This window comes from Charadrius vociferus, unplaced genomic scaffold, assembly GCF_000708025.1.
Source record: "Charadrius vociferus isolate BGI_N301 unplaced genomic scaffold, ASM70802v2 scaffold429, whole genome shotgun sequence".
NCBI lineage: Eukaryota > Metazoa > Chordata > Aves > Charadriiformes > Charadriidae > Charadrius > Charadrius vociferus.
In genome coordinates, this window is record NW_009650250.1 from 2,233,634 (window position 1) to 2,252,101 (window position 18,468).

Consider the following 18,468-nt stretch of genomic DNA (forward strand, 5'->3'; position numbering starts at 1 on the left):
GTTTATTCTGTGTTGCACTTTTCAAAGTTAATTAATAAAATGGAACTAAAATCCACTCCCCCACCTCCCTTGCCCCTGCATTCCTTCTAGGTTTCAATCTTGTTTATATGTATAATATTTTACATCATGACAAAGAGTCTGTTTTACATAGGCATGCAAGTTAGCAGGCTACAGCCTAGTGTCTCTGTCTCAGTATCAGATACACTGATAGTTGTGGCACAGTGTGTTTAAGTAGAATCCATCTACTCCCTGTCCAGAAGAAAAGGCTTTGTGGAGAGTATGAGTCAGTGAAGCTTGTTTTGGTTTTTTGGGAGTGTATTAAGTTAGTATGTTAGTTGTCAAAGTCACCCACTGAGAACTTGTTTAGGCTTTTTGGTTGTTTCCCCCCCCCCAGCTTTTTCAAATAACAGATTGAGAGAGTCTGCTTTTAGGATTCTGTAGTGTTTAAAAGCACTTATGAAAAGTATTAGGGGAAGAAAGGGAGTACAGGGTGGCAGTCTGACGTTGGTTTACTTTTAGGTAAAAGGCTTAAACATCATAGACCATTGAGTTCTAGTCATAGATCCCAGACTCCACCATGTTTGAGTGGTATGCTAACAGCATACAAAACCCACACAACTTCTGTATGAGACAGGAGAACAAGTAACTAAGTACAGGCTGCTCTGGAAGGAAGAGAAAATGAAGACAATATTGGTTAGTGCAATAAATAAATACATAATAAATAAATAAATTACATGTTGTAATTACTGAAGCACGCTCAAGATTTTGTGTGTCATCTCAAAGGATAGTCTTAGCTGGAGGGGAATAGTGAGAGAGACGCTTCAAAATGACTGGGAGCTGATTCTGTGGAATACAGTTGAAAAAAAAAAAGTGGGAAATCAAAATTGTTGTCATTATCCAAAAGTGCACAAGAACCAATACCTTGTAGAATAGTGCAAGAGCACAGTTGAACTCTTTCATCTCATTTGACAGTGAAGTGGGAGCCATTGCAAGGGAGGTACAGTCTATGCATTGAATGAAAAAAGCGTAATTTTAAACGCTCATGGGTAGAACAAGATTGTTAACAGTCTTAAAAAGAAATTAAGTCTTCAAACGCAAGTTCCTATTGTCTCTGTTCCCCAAATACATTTCTTTACTTTTTTCAGGTTTTTGTCTTCCCTGTTATCCTCACCAAAATTGTGAAATTACAAAAGTTGTTCAAGTTTTTTTCAGGAGACTATTCCAAGTTGTCTTATACTTTGTGGCATGTTCCACCTGCATATTCCTTGCGTGCGGCACTGAGCAAGTATTTCTCTTTGTGAGAATGTGAATAGCATTGCTTTGTTCACATATCTTTCTTTGTTATTTTTCTTGAATTGCAGACTTGAAGGAGGTTTAATAATGATGTTATGTCTAGGTAGGCTGTATATGTCCTTATTTACTACACCTCTATTTGCAACCAGGTTTTTCAGCTTGGAAGTATTCATCATGTGAATCTTCATGCGCTGTAAAAATATACAGAGATTTTTTTATTTGAGACAAATTGAAGATAGTGAAGAAGGAAAAAGAAAAAAATTATTCCTGAAATTAGGAGAATTAACTTAATGTGAATAGAGTACATAGAAGTTATGCAGTTTGTCTAATTAGTTAGGAGGTTATAACCACCTCTAACCATATGATATCTTACATTAACATAATTAGGAAAGCTGTTACTGGAAAGACAGTTCAGTATCGTAACTGATGGTACAGAGCACTTGCAAACTCAAACTGAAACAAAGTAATTCTAAGAAAGTGCATGAGGAGTTATGGTAGCTGGGAAGGAAAAAGTCAGAAAGTCGAAATCCATTAGAATTAGGAAATAAAAGACACAAAGTCTGAAGGAAGCACTCTGGTTTTCCCCTTCATCCTTAAGAACATGGTTCAGTTGGTCCTTGTCATGCCACAAAAGTTAATATGGGGAAATAAAACCAAACAAACTGAAAGTGTTAAGGCATTGCTGTCTTAGCGTGCTGGTTGCCTGTTGGCGTGATGACTCTACCTTCCCATGTGATAGATAGAGCTGTCCAAATTTGTGTTCTGTATGTGCAGTTTGTTTGGTTTGATGAGCTGTCGGGTTTAGATTTAGACTCTCTACCATCACTATCACCCCATGCTACCTCAGATCCTTCTTATTAGGACTGTCAGGCATACCCGTTCGTTACGTTTCGGAGGGCTGGTTTATAGTGACAAGAGGCCATTACTTATGGCGGCATTTAGTCAGGCTTCTTTGCTGCAGTATAAATGTTCATTTTGCAAAATTGCAATGCAGGTTTGGCCAAGAGCTCTTACCTCTGCTACGGCTCGCTGAACCATTTGCATCTTATGAATTGGAGCCCTAAGTCATGTTCATTTCATCAGTTACTCCGCTGCAAATACTGATGAAATCGCCAAGTGATTTCTTTGGCAAAAGGCAAGTCATGCTTTGCAGCTCTGATTCCCTCAGGGTATAACCCCTGCTTTTATTTTATTCCTAAATAATTTTTTGCATGATTGGAGGGCTATGAATAAAGTCAACAATATATTTTTGTTTCAAATCCTGAAGAGAGCTGCAAAGGACACGTATGTATAACAAGAAAAGCAGAAACTGATCAATTCTTTAAAAACAAAATTGCTATGATACTTAATGTATTTTTGCTTTATCAAACATTTTTGACAACCATTTCGTATTTTAGAATTCCTTGAAGTTAGAAAACAAATGTTATTTTTTTAACAATGGAAATACAAACCTTTCTCTCAATCTTTGCATGGTTGTAGCCTTGAAAAAGATTGCACACAGTTAAAAGCCCATTACTGAATCAAAACAGGCATTCCTTTACTAGATTTCCTTCAAAGTGAGGTGCTGCTTGTAACAGCTTCACACTAACTAGAATATTACTGCTTTTTCAGTAAGAAGAGTTGCAACAGGTATCTGCCTTTGTAGCGCTTTCACAAGAGGTGTGACCCGTTCTGTTTCATCTACCCCTCACCCTGCACAGCATCTCATAACGCAAGACTTCGGCAGGCTGGTTTGACTCATTAATGCAGAGGAAGACTATTCCCCCCACCCCAGGTTATTGTCCTGTAGCGTTACTGAGCTGAAGGATCTCAGCAAGTTGTCAGATGAACGTGGGAACTGGTGAAACGTGTGTGCATTTGGGGAGATGGAATGACATAACCCTCTTTCAGCAGCAACAAACAAGTAGAATGTGTAACGTGACTTTAAATATGCTGGATTTTTACATCAGTACAAGTCACTGCTTCCTGAAGAGTGTTTCCTTCTAAATAAATCTTCATACAATTCTGTGACCAGGTATTCTCTGTGCTGTTGCTAGGTTCTCATAGGTTGGCATTTGCGTTGTGGGATGTCTGTCAGATGTAGCTGTGGTGTCAGCACTCCACATCCTGGAATCCTTTTACTTTCCATGACAGAGTTCTTTTTTGCTGCTTTTGAAGTCTGTAAAGACTGTCGCAGATAGAACCAGGCTCTGTGTTGCACTGAGCACCGCTGAGAATATGCAGTGACAGTGGCAGGTCTACAAAGATGCAGCTGTGGTGTCATGCTAGCTTAGTGGTCCAAAGAGGATGAGGGCCAAGCAACCAGGGGTTTGCAGGTGCTCTTTTTCTTAGAAACCTCATAGGAATGGTACCTGGGCAGAAAGGGGAAGTTACAATTACATGGATGTGGCCATCACTCAAGTTACTTAGTTTATTTTAGAAATGTAAGGCAAGGAAGGCTACATATTTATGGCTTACTGTTCAATAATGGGTTATAGCCTCAAGATATAAATGGGAAGCACAGGACTGAGGAATTCCCCAAGCAGTTGTTTTTAGGGAAAAAGGTTTTTTTTTGTTGTTTGGGTTTTTTTCTTAAAAACAAACAAACCAGCACCTGCAGTTGAACAACAGAGTTCTGGGATTACTAACTGCAGCAGCTATTTTGTGAAGTTATAACATTTCCAGGAAGAAACAAACTACGTTTGAGCTTTAAAACTATTGATGTGCTTCCCTGCAATATCTAGGAGACCTTTGCCTAAATCGGGCAGTATTCAAAACAGGGATGTTTGGGCAGCTTGGTGGTTTGATTAGAAAACGATTGCGGAGTTAAGAGTTTCTTGGCAAGGTCTGTGAACTTAGCACTCACAATGATCATCTTTTTAAAGTCATGGGGTCCTTTAAGTGATTTATCTTGTGGAAATGTAGTAAGGTTTTTATGGCACCCAACACTTTTCACACACACACACACCCCCCATCACCACCTTATTTGTGATTTACATGTAAGAATAACCTGTCTGAAGTCCAATGAGAACACTTCTGGGCATTAAGAGCTCCAAATTTTGAGTTTTTTGTTAGTGGAATAATGTAGAGACGAAAGCGTGTTCCGGTGCAACATTAGAAAGGTTAAGGAGAAGGGAAAGTAGAATTTCAGAGTTTAAGAAGGGAACTTTGTAGTTGCACGTTTTGTATCAGAGCTGAGCTGTGCAATTGTTGGCCCCGCTTCTGTTTTGGGAAGAAATTGTCTCATAGTATTATATTGTTTTCAAAGGAGCATAAAGAAAAGGTTGAAGTCTTGACAGCTATGACAAAGTCCAGTGCCATAATGTGTCACCAGATAAGTGATACTGTACAGTCTGTGGCAGCCAGCAAAGCATAGCAGCCACTATTTATGTGTCAACTTTAAAAGAGAGGAAGTGTTACCCGAAGGGGAGAGACTATCAGAATTTGACAGCTGGGTAGACATCTGAGGTTAAATGTCATCTTTTGAATAGATTTAACTTACATATTCATTTTATGTATTGGGATCTGAAGTTCCAGCCTTTAAATGCTCATTTTGTTACTTCATGGCACTTAAAACCATTGTGCATAAGAAGAGAACAAAGTTTCCTATTAGAGCAGGTGATGTTAAAGGTAATAATTTTCAATATCTTACTTATACTCTATAAATACGTAGGTGCATATGCAGCCAACGACAGGAGAGAGAGAGAGATGCATCTTCTTAATTCCTTAACCTTAAAAAAAAAAAAGTTGACTTTCAGTAATTTGTGTATTGGATTCCTCCTCTATTATATCAAATGATTTTCATGTTTCCTAGGCTTGCTGTTCTTTGAAAGTTCTTGTTTCAGTTTAAGACTTTAAATTAAAATCCTGTTTGTATGTCTCCGTGAGCAGCATACATAATGCATGGAAAGTAACTGTAGGTATTGGGATTGTTTTATTGGTGCCCCTTCCCTACCATAAGTTGTTTGTCTTTTGAGCATTTGTTGGTGTTTTTTTTTTTTTTTTAACTTCCTGAGTACTCATATCTCTCTATATCACTTGGAACGGGAGGGAATAGAGCAGAGATACTTCTGTAGTTATTTTAATGATCTTGGAAGAACAGAAGTTGTTAGCCTTCAAACAATATTTTCAGCTTGGCATTTATGGGGAACAGTGTGCTTTGAATCAGAGGCACCATATTTTCTTCTTCTTAAGAAAATTGCCAGTATCTTTTTTATATTCTGAAGTATCTGTGAAACTTTCCATTGAAGTATGAATTACAAAGACTTGATTATATAACTAAAAGGATCACTTTCTGTGATTTCACAATTAGTCTCAAGTGTTGCAGAGACTCAAGTTGATAATACCTTGATGCTGTTTCATCCATTGTGTCTGCTATTGTTTTTGCGTGAAACTGGTAGTAAATCCAATTGTTTTAGAATCATAGAATGGTTTAGGTGGAAGGGACCTTGAAGATCATCGAGTTCCAACCCCCCTGCCATGGGCAGGGACACCTCCCACTAGACCAGGTTGCTCAAAGCCCCATCCAGCCTGGCCTTGAACACCTCCAGGGATGGGGCAGCCACAGCTTCTCTGCGTAACCTGTTCCAGTGCCTCACCACCCTCAAAGTGAAAAACTTCTTCCTAATATCTAATCTAAATCTACCTTTTTCCAGTTTGAAGCCATTCCCCCTCATCCTATCATTACATGCCCCAGTAAAAAGTCCTTCCCCAGCTCTCCTGTAGGCCCCCTTTAGGTACTGGAAGGCCACAATAAGGTCTCCCGGGAGCCTTCTCTTCTCGGAGTTCTAACAGTTTTACTTGAAAAATAATATTCTATAGTTGTAAAGTCACAGTTTCAGAATTTTAATTATTTTAATATAGAAACTGGTAGAAGGTAGTTGTCTTAATTCAAGATTCCCTGGATGTAGGGGAAAGAGGAAGGTGGAAGTCTGAACTGTGACCTTCATTTGGTGTTCCCCAGCTGTAATGCAAGTTGTGTGTTTTCTTCTGTCTGCTCTTTGCCTTAAATGCAGCATGCAAATCTAACAGCCGGTCACATCTGGTACCTGGATCCCTAGATCAGCGAAAAACTGCACCACAGCACAGGAAGATGGAGAATGTGCTTTTCTTTCCTTGATCTTACTTCAGCCTGTTCATAGGGCAGAATGAGAGACTTTTGAGGATATGGCATGCTTTTGTGTCACTTTGTGTATTTCAACTCCCACTGCTTTGCATTGCTATTCTTTTCACAACATCCCCTTCGTATGCCTCTCCTAGCTTTTCTTAGAAGAGCATTGCCGTGAAGAACCTTTTGTACCTTTTAAAAATGGATGTATAATACATGAGTGGGGGTGTGGGGAGTGGGTGGGTTCATCTAAAACCTGAGTATGTGAAGTTGAGCTCAGAACTGGCGGTTGCAACTTAGAAGAGAGATCCTGGTTTTTCTCTGAATACGTTGAGTTGATACGCTTTGGCAGCGAAACATGTCAACAATGGGCCAGACAGTGTCGTGCAGGGAATTGAGAATAGGACAAGAAGGCTTTGATGTGACTTGGTCTTGAGTATAAAAGCTTTGAGAAGCCTGGGTGTGCCCATTTTTTTTTTGAGTGTTTTCAACCTCTTCTCAGGAAGAACGCTAGAGCAGGGAGAAAGGGGCAGCTAAAATGGTCATAGGATCAGCTGTCTTACAGGAAGAGACTGAAAAGATTACAACTTCAGCATGTGGGACCAGGCAGACTGCACCCATTAACGTATGTAATCCAAAAGCTGTAGTTCTTGAGGGAACATGGTGGGGATGGACAGCAGAATGTGCCCAGGCTTGCACGCTCTTTGTATGTAGCATTTTCTGTTGCCGCTGCTGAGGACCACTGATCTGACCCAGCAGAGCATTTCGTATGTCCTTAACAGGAGAATGTCACAGGTACTTGTCCTGGACTTTGGCCTGAATATGAAAGTTAAGTAAATCATTCCAGTACTTTTGTGCTTAGGTAGTGGTTGTTACCAGTTGAGAATTTTGTTCGTTGCTCTGGAAAGAGTCAAATGATAACTTATTCAAGGTTCCTTTATAGGGCATTTGACCTGTTTTCTCAACTGCATCTTTTGAGAGTTGTTTCTGTATTTCAATTACTGCATTATTGCAAGGTGAAATGCAGTGAGGTACTACCATGAAAAATGCTGCAGATTTGCATGAAGCTAATAGGACCTCTTTTTTTCCCCTCTTGTTTCTTTTGAATAGGTCCTGTTTTCACAAACTCTTCATACAATCATTATTTCTGAAATAAAAAGCCTTTTTTTTTTTTTTTTTTCTTTTAACAGTTTCTTGAAGATGCAGAAGCTCAACATTTGTTCCAGTCCATTCTTCCCGATATGGTCAAGCTGGCGCTCTGTCTCCCTAGTATCTGCACTCAGGTAAGTAACGCAGCTAGCAAAGTGCTCTGCAAACTATAACTGATGGCTAAGGTCAAAACATCTTAGCTTCTTAATAAAAGCTATAGGGTTTGTGTTGAATGTAGCTGAGGCCTAAGGAGCAGAACAGACAGTGCACATCTATAATGATATAATGGAACATAAAAAAAAAATAAATCTATCTTGCTGTCATATTTTTAGGCAAAACTTCAGTAACGCTTTCCTTTCTATATGCTGGAGTTGCTTCTTGATTTTTCTTAAACAAAACAGCCACCAATCCTTTTAGGCTTGAAAATTACATTTATAAGCTGAAATACTTCAATAATCTTAAAACATTTATTTTTTAATTTTAGAAATTTTTTAATCCTAGAAGTAGTATTTTTCATAAAGCCTTCATTTACTTGGGATCATATTTTATTTCAGTTAGAGCATTGTAATACTTGCGCACATACAAACCTTAACTAAGTCTTTGTTATTGTTATGGGAAGGAAGGAAGTGAAGATGTATGATAGGTAACACATTAGCAGGGTAATGACTCTAATTTGTAAGCTGCTTTGTTACAATTTTCTAAATTGATTTTGTTGGACAGGAGCAGGGAAAATCTCTCCCTACTTTGTTATGCCATAGGGGTCCTACAGTAGATATATAATTTCAGACACTGAGCGCTTTTTTTTTTTTTTGCTAGTCAGTTGATCAGGAAAGCTTTTGAGAACGCTATGAAATTTCTGAACACAAAGTCAAGCACAAGGCTTGCAAGTTCATATAGTAATGCCTTTTATAAGGATGATGCACTGCTAGGCAGTGTAAATTGTGAAAAACTTAGACTCATTTTTTTGGTTAGACATGAAGCTAAATTTGTTCCAGTAAAACATACTGTCCAAAATACGCTTTTTTTTTTTAATAGGCTGTAGAACTTATTAGAGGGAGCTTCTCAAGTCCTTTTTCCCCCCTCTAGCTGTGTGACTTCAGACATCATAATATAGCTTGTTAATTAAATAGCCAGAAGACAGAAATGAGATTTGGTGAACGTGAATGTAGTAGTTCTAAGAATGAAGGAAAACTTGTTTGTTTTGTGGAGTAAACAGGGCTGTGCATTCAACAGTTTAATTTAGTAGCAGTTTGTGTATTCACAACTGAAAGGATTAAAATGTAGCTGCTCAGCTCTCCTGGAGTTAGGCTAATGATGATGGCTGAGCATACTGGAAGAAGGGGTGAAAACTGTTCTTTTTCTCCTGTCAAGTGGGTTTGTCATAATTGTTACTGGACTCCTTAGCAGTCAGAATGACACCCCCTCCCAGTAGTATTATCACATAATTTAAAAAAAAAAAAAGCCATGAATGTGGTAAGCGAAAAATCCAAATCAGGAGGCTAAAGCCTGGTAAAATGTATAATGCCAGGGTTTGTTAGTTCCCCTGCCCCTTTGTTTCTTTTTATATTAAGGAAACAGTGACTAGAGTCAAATGAAACTCCAAACTGAAGACCAAAGTGAAGATGAACTGTTTGTTCATTCTGATTATAAAAGAATGGGTACTCGTGCACTTTCTGTAAACATTATCATGGTTATTTCTTCAAGTAGGATGAAAAAAAAATTCCAAGCAAGTCATAAAGTGATGATCTGTGGCGTGACTTCCACATCTCTTTGTAAAGTATAAAGCATGGTTATTGTAGCTGAAAGCATTCCTTAAGGGTCCTTAACTATACAGCTATTGAAAGTGGGGTTTTACTTCAGTTTTTAAGATTGCCCAGGATTTGTAACATCCCATCTATTTTTTTCCCCTCTCCATTCCTCGTGGTTTGTTTGATAAGTTGTGTTTTCTTGGTCTTTCTTTTTATTATTGATTAGAAATCTGCAGTTTGTCAAGCAAGCTTTTTCTGAATTGTCTTGAGTAAACTGTTTTTGACTTTAATGGTGCTGCTGATTAAAGGCTTCACCAATGGCCTAAATTACTCTTGCTCTAATTTAACAAATGTAATTTTGTGCTCCTGTTTTTTCTTTTAAAACGGGTAAGCTAATTATTTTTCTCTTTCCTTCCCTCTCTTCTCTCCTGCCCCTCCCTCCCCCTCACTTCTTTTGTTGGTAGCCAGTACCTCTCCTGAAACAAAAGATGAATCACTCCATCACAATGTCACAGGAACAGATTGCTAGTTTTCTAGCCAATGCTTTCTTCTGTACTTTTCCACGTCGCAATGCGAAGATGAAGTCTGAGTATTCTAGTTATCCAGACATTAACTTCAACAGGTATGGCACTCTGGAGTAAATGAAGCTGATAACCCTTCAATGAAAATATTGTTGCCATTTAGGGGAGAAACTCATTGTTTCTTTCGTGCTTCTGTCACTAATTTCAGTAGTCTGCTCTCTGTCTTTTCTGTTTACCTCTAAGGGACAAGAAAACTATGTGAATATGTAAGAAAGGATCTCGTGCACAGGAGGATATACTTAATATTCCAAATTTTTCTTTTTTTTCATGCATGCACACGCACAAACACAATCTTGCTCTGGCATAATTACATACAATTCCCTACCTCCTCATAAGCTATTTTTTGCAAATGGTGTATTTCAGCTGTGCTTCAAGCATTCTATAAGTATTTAAATTAAAGGTCCGTGTTTCCCCAGTCATGTTTCTGTTGCCTCCTTTGTGTCAGCAGTGGTGGTCTGTGCGTTAAGTCAGATCAGTAGGACTTAATTCTTTGGCATCCATACGATCTCTTACCATTTTAAGGCAGTTGTAGAGCTGTGTGTTAAAATAAACTTGTCCTTTTGCTAGAAGTTAGCTTAAAAAGGTTTCAAGAGCATAATAAGTATTTAGTTAAAGATACTCTGATTTCTAAACAAACGCTTACTGCTTTTTCCTCAACACTAGCTTACAGGTAGATTTGATAAGAAATTTTTCTTCGCATCTTTTATTATTTTTTTTTAAATATGCTTATTTCAGTTTTAAATGGGGGGAAGAGGACAGAGACAATTCCTGTTGCAGAATGTTATGGTTCACCTGGACTTGCAGATTAGAAATGAGAGTTTGTAGTCTTCTGGGCACTTCCATACAAGTCTGTGTAGATCAACGTTAAGTTTATTAGGCTGGAGCTTGGACAGATTATTGATCTAGAGTTTTTCTTGTTCCTCACAGTTAACATATGTTGTGTATATGCTCTGAAAACTGAGATGAAATATAAAAATACTGTTACCTGTGATCCAGCACACTTGGGTACGTGTATCATATGAGCTGTATTAGACTAGAACTTCTCAGAATAAATTGTCAGACGTGCCAATGTACTAATAACAGTTTTGATGTTTATTATCTTTTTGGGCTAGCAGGGGTTGCTCTACACTGTATTTCAGAAGAGGGAGCAGGGTCACGGTCTTGGTGTTTATTCCAACAGTGCAGTGGGTTATGGAAGAGAAGTGTGAGCGGGCATTAACATGCTATACAATTCAGCATCTTTTTCCACCGTTAGTTCATAAGAACAAATAAATGAAAAGTACCATCCCTGCATTAAAAAAGATCAGAGCTGTTAAAGAGGACAGTAAAGTTCTGGAAAGAGTTCTGTTTGACTGTACCGGCTATACACTTCTAGCTGAATTGTAGGGTTTTTTTTAAAAGGACTTTAAGGTACCAGTTTTTGTTGTAACTTAAGCATGTTATAAATCAAGCAGTTACATGCTTACCAAATACAGAATAAAATGTTGTTAAATCACTGGAGCAAATACGTATTTTCTTCTCTGAACATTTCACAGCAATGTAAAGTCACAGTAGTACAGTGTAATACTAGTGGTTAACTTGGGGCATAATATTTTGAACTACTTCTAAATAAAAAAAAGCCTTGGCAGATTATTAGGTAAATAGTTTCCTGCCATAGACTTAAAGAATGACCAGTTTAAAGTATTAACTATTCAGGGATTTTTCTGCCCTATTCCAGACAGTCCTCCTTTGACTTGGCTTCCTAGTGCTATCACTCATGGTAAGTTCCAGCAATGTCATTTGAGAGGGGTAACACAGCAGACAACCTTCAGGCCTTCCTCTTGCATTAGGGATGAGGTAATGCTCAGCTTTTAGTGACACAGGGTAGAAATCCATTTCTATTCGTGTAAGTGCCAGAAAATTGTTACCAAACTGGAGAAAAGAAGGGAAGCTGATGTCCTCTGGTTCTTGAGGATTAAAAGTGGCTCTTCCTCAGTGTTTGCTAAATTGTGCCATTTTTATTTAATTAACATTTCCTTTTTCAGTCTTTTTTTTACTTAATCATTTGTTGGACCAAAATTTTCTCCCCCTGTCTATTTTGCATTTGATAATGAGCAGATTAGTGAAGTTGAATATGAGGCGTGACAGGCAGTGGATAAATTAAGAGGAAATGTATCAATGAGAGGGGGACTGGCAGGATAAAAGCGAAAGGAGATTGAAGAGAGTGAGTGGTGGAAAAAGCACCACAAGAATTCAGTTTTCTATCGTGCTACCGTATATAACCTGACCTAGTTGAAATCTAAAATCGGGGGGAAGAAGCGGCATGGATAGTATCTTATGTCTTTTTCCTTCTGTCAACCCTGTATTTTCTCACCCTGAAAAGTTAGTTCTTCAGTAGCAAGGACAGAGAATAAAATGTCACGTTTTCAGCTATTGTTTCAGACTTGTAAAGATGACAAGGTTTGGTCCATTGCAGTGTGTATTTTCAGCTTCTACAAAAAAGCCTTTCATGAAGCTGGATGTACTCAAAAGGCAGTAGGCAGTGACTGAAGCCAAAATGTTTGTGACTTTTTCCTCTTTTAACATTGTTTTGATGTAAAGGCTTTGGGGGCTGCTGCTCTGCTCTGTCTGCTTAGGGATGAGCATAACAGATTGTTCCGCACAGCAACCCTTTCTCCCCACAGTATTATAGTCTGCAGCTTTTTCCAGACTTAGTTCTTTCCTCAGCATAATTCATCTGCTGACTGTGAATGAATGATGTCATTCTTTAGGTGCAAAAAAATAATCGTCCATGGTTCCCTAATGAAGCAAAACTACTGAGCAGATGCTAGCATTTGAGTGATTTTTAATTTTTTCTTTAGCGAATGTGATGTTCTTCGATTCTACTATGCATGCCCTTTGTACCCTCATACAAAAGGCTTCCACCCTTCCCCCAACTCTTTGAGACTCAAAAAGTAAAATTTGTGCCTTAAATAAAAAACTGTATAAGCTGTTACTTTCTTGTGTTTTCAGTTTTACACAGCAGTCATTTATCAATTCACTTTGTGCAGACTTAAACATTAGTAGCTTTTTATACGCTATAAAATAGTTACGATTTCTACATTTAAATGCTGTCGTGTTCCTTCTCTCAGTCTTCTCTCTGCATTAGGTCTTTATGTGGTATTAACTAGCACATTATGACTTTCACTCCTACACCCCCCCCCAAGGTACAAATCTGTTTGACAAAACAACAGTCAGTGCAAAATATTGAGATTTTACTTTTTTTTTTTTTCCCCTTCTCCCTCTGTTAAGCGTTTTCTGGTGCGCCATTACTTGGCACTGTTACTAGAGTGATGATGGCAAGCTGTTTGAATGCTGGTGCGTGTGCTAATAACTGCAGCTGATTGGAAAGGAGGTCACTGCATGTGTTAATACTAACATAAGTCATCAATGCCGTAGCTCTCCTCTCCTGCCTGTTGGTCTTGCCAGATGAGAGGAGAAAAAAAGTGAGCATTCCTTTTTTGTCACTGAAGCACTTAGTTTAATAGTATGTTGTGACACCAACTGTCTATTTTGGTTGGTCATTGTGGTACAGACTGGAAGTCACCTGTGTATAATGAAATACTCAGTCATTTAATTGAACTCTTCCCTTTCGTACTTGGCAAGGATGGGCCTATTATGATTCTTAAGTCATTAATAATGTAATTCATTTCAAATGTAGTTAATAAACTGAAATTCGTAGTTTAACTTTGCGAGCTTTAATATTTATGAATTCTGCTAGACAGAATGACATCCGTTCAGTGGCCAAACATTAGATCATCCTAAATAGCATAAAATACTGCTTCTGTTCAAAATACCAAGCTAAATTTCAAGAGTTCAGTTTTTCTTTCTAAAAACACTTTTGGAATAATATAAGATGGAAATAGATTGGGCAGCTTTATGCAAAAACATCCCATCACAAGAGAAAAATAATTACATTTGCCATTTTACTGGTAAATAAATTTCACTGATAAATTTTCCATGGAAGTTGAATGCTATTGAATGTAGAGCGTGAATTGCATTGACTCATCTGAGATCATTTCTACAATAATGATGCTGGTTGCACAGTTTAAAGTAGTTTTGTATGGTGATGCTCATAATTAATCTTCTTTGTGAATAGTTTGTTGTTTAACATAGCACTTTCATAAGAAATACATTCCTCTTGAAATATATTAAAAAGATTGAACTGTGCTTTCTTGCTTTTTTTTTTTGTGTCAAGTTACAATAACTCCTCTGTTTTCTTTTTTTCAAAAAACTACAGTAGTTAAGCTGGAGATACTGTGCATCTGTAATAGTTCCTGTCAAAGCAACTGAGGTTGAATTTATAATTGAAGGTGGTATGTCTAACGACATAAGCCTGGTGGGTCTTTTGGCACATATGGTTGTGGATGCTCTGGTCTGAAACTGCCAGTATTCCACTAAGACTGAATTTCTTCATCTTTATCAAAGAAACCTTTAAAGTAATTTCAAGTGATTGGAAATGAGGGGAAAAAAAAACCAGTAGTTAAGATGTATATGTCTTTTATGGAATGTATATTATATGAAAGGAAATGGGCAAACTGTATAGTACATTTATGCAGGAGAATTGAAATCTAATTTACCAGTAATGCAATTGTCTCTTCATAAACAACATCAATTTCACAACACTAATGAGTATTCTCTGGGGAATAAATTATCCCGCGACTTTGAGAGAACTTGGTTTGGGCTGAGAGATGCATTGCTCCTCTGAAAAGTGGTTCCAGGTTTTCTGAGTTTACAGACGCTGATCCTACAAAACTGATTCTGTTATGCCTGCTTTAGGTCTATGTTCTAATTAGCCTTGGATGGAATACTTTGAGTATGATTTTCTGCAAAAATTTAAAATCAACACTTATGTGTGGTAAACAATGTAATACTCTTTAAATAGACAACTTTAAAAGGATGACATTTGTAACAAGTCTGGCATAATTACTTCATTGTAGTGAGTAAAACAGTACTCGATCTGAATATTTTTTTATGTTAGCTTAGTGAATACAGTAATTTAGTCCAGAACTTAGTTGTACCGTGCTGTGGGATGTCTTTTGTTTTAGATCCTCAGGATAAAACATTTTACCCTGCTATTCCTTGGTTTTGAGTACTTGACTCCTAAATCACCAAAACTTTTTCTTAAAGCAGGTTTGTAATGCTGCAGGTTACTTGCCACAATAAACAAAAGTACAAAATTAAAATCAGAGACTAGAGATGTGGGTATATGTGAGTGTCTGAGACAGAAAGATAGTTTGTGCATCTAGATTACCAACAAAATTACATTGCTCAATTTTTTGGTTATACAAATCTTAAAAGTCACTATTTAATCTAAAGATGAAGTTCTAATTAAACATTAGGGTGTCGAATAGTACGATGTTTTTAAATTTAACTTTTGAGATGACGACAGCTTGTACTTATGACACATGACAGTAAATAAGAAAATGCCTATGAGGTTGAGTTATTGAATGTATTGTTTTTCTCCTACTTGACGCCAAGGGAATTCAAAAGCTCTAAATTACTTCCTGTATAAACAGAGGAAGGAAGGCGGTTTTAATACAGAAAAAATGTTATTAAGGGGAAGAGACGTACACTAGGCACTAAGAAAGTGGAACTGAGGTTGCTGTACCTGACTTATGTGAGCTTGTGGTACCTTTTCTTATTGGGAGGTGCAAGGTCTGAACAGTGGCATTTCCTTTTGTGCTGTCAGAGAGCTGGGTCATTTGTCTGCCTCCCATCGCTCTGGGACGAGTTTCTCATCTGGATTATTCTGCTTTTGATTTATATAAAGTCCAAATTTCAGGAATTGAAGTTTTGATATTCTGAACAGCTTTACTGTTAGTTCTCACTTAAAATATTTTCAATGGCTGCAGGACTTTCTATTAAGGGGTTATATTTTATGTTGGATATAAGAATTTCCGATTTTAAATTTGTTAAGGTTTCTTCATCTTACATTACGTAATTGATGTTTAAGTATTTAAAGCTGTCTAGGGCAGTAGTCTCCAAACTTTTTTGATTGCACATACCTATCTGAAAAATTTTCGAGCATGCACCCCCCAACACATGCATATTTACTTACAGATTGCATACATGTGCTGCTGTACTAATATATTATATTCTAAAAGATGCACAAAAATTAAAAAAGGATGAGATAAAGTTGAAATAAACACTATTTAATTTTTCTTTTATGAATTCTACAAATATATTTTCTTCCTGCATCCTAGTGGATTGTCTTGTGTACCCCTGGGGTGCTTTGGAGACCAGAGTGGGTCTGTTGCTATTCACAAAATACAGGTATGTAAGCAGGAACGAAACATTGTGCAATTCTCTTGGTAAGGGGAGTGTAAATGGTAGTAGTGGAAGACTACTTGCAGCTCCATTCTTCGTGAAAAGTCTTTGACCGGTAACTGACTGGAACTACCATCTTTTTTCATTGAAGCAAACCTGTAGTGATGCAGCACTCTGGTTTAAAAGGCAGATAAATATTTTGGGGACGGGGACACCCCACTCAATACATAATCAACTGAACCAGCTTTCTTAAAAGAATACTTCAGGCAAAGGATACAGGTAATGAATATAACTTCAGTTATTCCTCTATGGTGGGCTGAATTGCTTTTATATATTTAGAGAGAGAAAGAGATTGTTCTCTCTCCTGTGCAATCATGTGATGAGCACACATAATTATATACGCATTCCAACGCTTACGTGATGGGACACTCTCTGCACATTAATGCATACAGATTTCCTAGACGTTAGATACACTGATATCTGTAGGTAGTCCTTAATATGTGTGTGACTAAAGTTACCTCGAGCACACTTGAATAAAAATGTCAAATTTTGTGACAGAACCCTTACTGAAACAAAGTGTTTTGATCAACTGTGCTTAGCATTGCAAATCAAGGGTTAAAAAATATCATTACAAATATGATACTGTTTTTGAAAAAGGGAGACTTTATCTTATTTTTCTCTTCTGTTTGTGGAACTCCACTTCCCCCTGCCCGGGGAGAAAATATTTGCACAAGAAAAATGGAAGAGATACTTCTTGTGTGCTCCCCAGTGCAACTGACGAAATCCTAAATTATTAGTTTATTGTGCCATTCAACACTATATTAGTTTTTCCTTTAGGGTTCTGTCTATCAGTATGAAATTTTAGCAGTTCCCATTGAGATTGCTAGCAATTGAGAATGCTCAGCCTTTTAATGAAAGTAGCCCTCAATCTCATATGGAGAGTAATACAAGTTTGGCAGTAACATATGTAAGCATAGTATTCCCCCCCACCCCATGTATATATCGGATAAGCTTAGGCTTTGAAATGCAACAACATACAAAAAGCAAAGGGCTTATTTTATTCTTTTTTTCCAAGTGTTTGGTCATTCTATACATCAGACTGAAGCTCTGCTCAGTGATTAGCTCTCTTCTTGAGATTGAAGATAGTGTCTGTTCGGTATTTTCATTTCTGCCTTAACTTTCTATCCTTCCCCATGCTCAGCCCATTTAATGGGTGTGGGTGAAATTCATCTGTCCATACTGCTTTCTTGTAAATCCTTCTCCCGCTTTTATTTGTAGGAAAAAAATGAGGTTTTAGTAAAATGTCTTGCACTTGCTTAGATGCTGTATTATCTTTAGTGAGGTCATGCTAAAATACAAGAAACAATACAAGTGTGTTTTCAACTATAGTAGTAAAGAAAAAGGCGCTTTTTAGTGCCTGTGGTAGATAAGAAAAAGCACAGTGGTTAATTGTGGGGACCATAAGTATAAAATTGTGTATCCACAGTTTTGCAAACAGCACGTTTGAAATGCCATGGATTTATGAATGGGAAGTATCTGAAGTATGATCCTTACTGCAAATTTTTGCATATTACTAGAGCATGGACAGCTTTCTGAGTCTTATGATAGGTTCTGATTTCAATGCAAAGACACAATTACACTCTTTGAAAAGAAACGTTTAAAGGAAGCCCAGCCTGGGGATGGGAAGGTACAGGCTGGGGATGGAAATACCGATATGAAATTATTTAGCTGGGAGGTTAAACCACATGATTGTAATGGTTCCTTCTGCTTGTAAAGAGTACTGGAGCCAGTTCTTCAAGTAACATCAAGGGATCAGTTTAGCTCCTTGGAAATTAAATTTCACAAGTAAACTACTGTATTTTAATTATACCTTAATCGGAAACAATTTTTTTTTTTTGAACTGTTTACTTAAGCTGGTTCAACTTTTCCCTAGTATGCATGCCAAGGTCGCTTTCGTGTAGCTCATAATGTTATTAAATCATGTTGTTGCGTCATTGGAAGTGCTCACTTTGAAGTACCTTGCATAGTTGCTGTTTGCCTCAGTGCTTCAGGGACTTAAGAGCAGGTTCTTTAGAGCTTTTGGCTCCAGCTTTCTAAGGTAGAAATGTTGGTTGAAAATAAGACAATGTTGAGTTTGCACTCAATGAGACTGCAAAACCCAGGATATTGATTCCACTTTTAAAATGCTTTTTTCCACCCTAAAACTTTAGGAAAACGCTAATGCAAAAAAAATCACGTTTCCGTAATAATTATTGAAATAGATATGAATATTGAAATTATTGAAACAAACTTTTGCTTTGTGACTTTAGTGTATGTTTATCGA

At 37.5% G+C, this 18,468-nt stretch overlaps 1 protein-coding gene across 1 annotated transcript in view; it reads left to right on the forward strand.

Moving 5' to 3' along the window:
- Positions 1–18,468, forward strand: part of PARG (poly (ADP-ribose) glycohydrolase) — a 64,846-nt gene that overhangs the window by 19,960 nt on the left and 26,418 nt on the right. The window contains exons 7-8 of the mRNA XM_009893041.1: positions 7,570–7,662; positions 9,741–9,898. Of these exons, the coding sequence (XP_009891343.1) occupies positions 7,570–7,662; positions 9,741–9,898 (251 nt within the window). The remainder of the gene's footprint in view (positions 1–7,569; positions 7,663–9,740; positions 9,899–18,468) is intronic.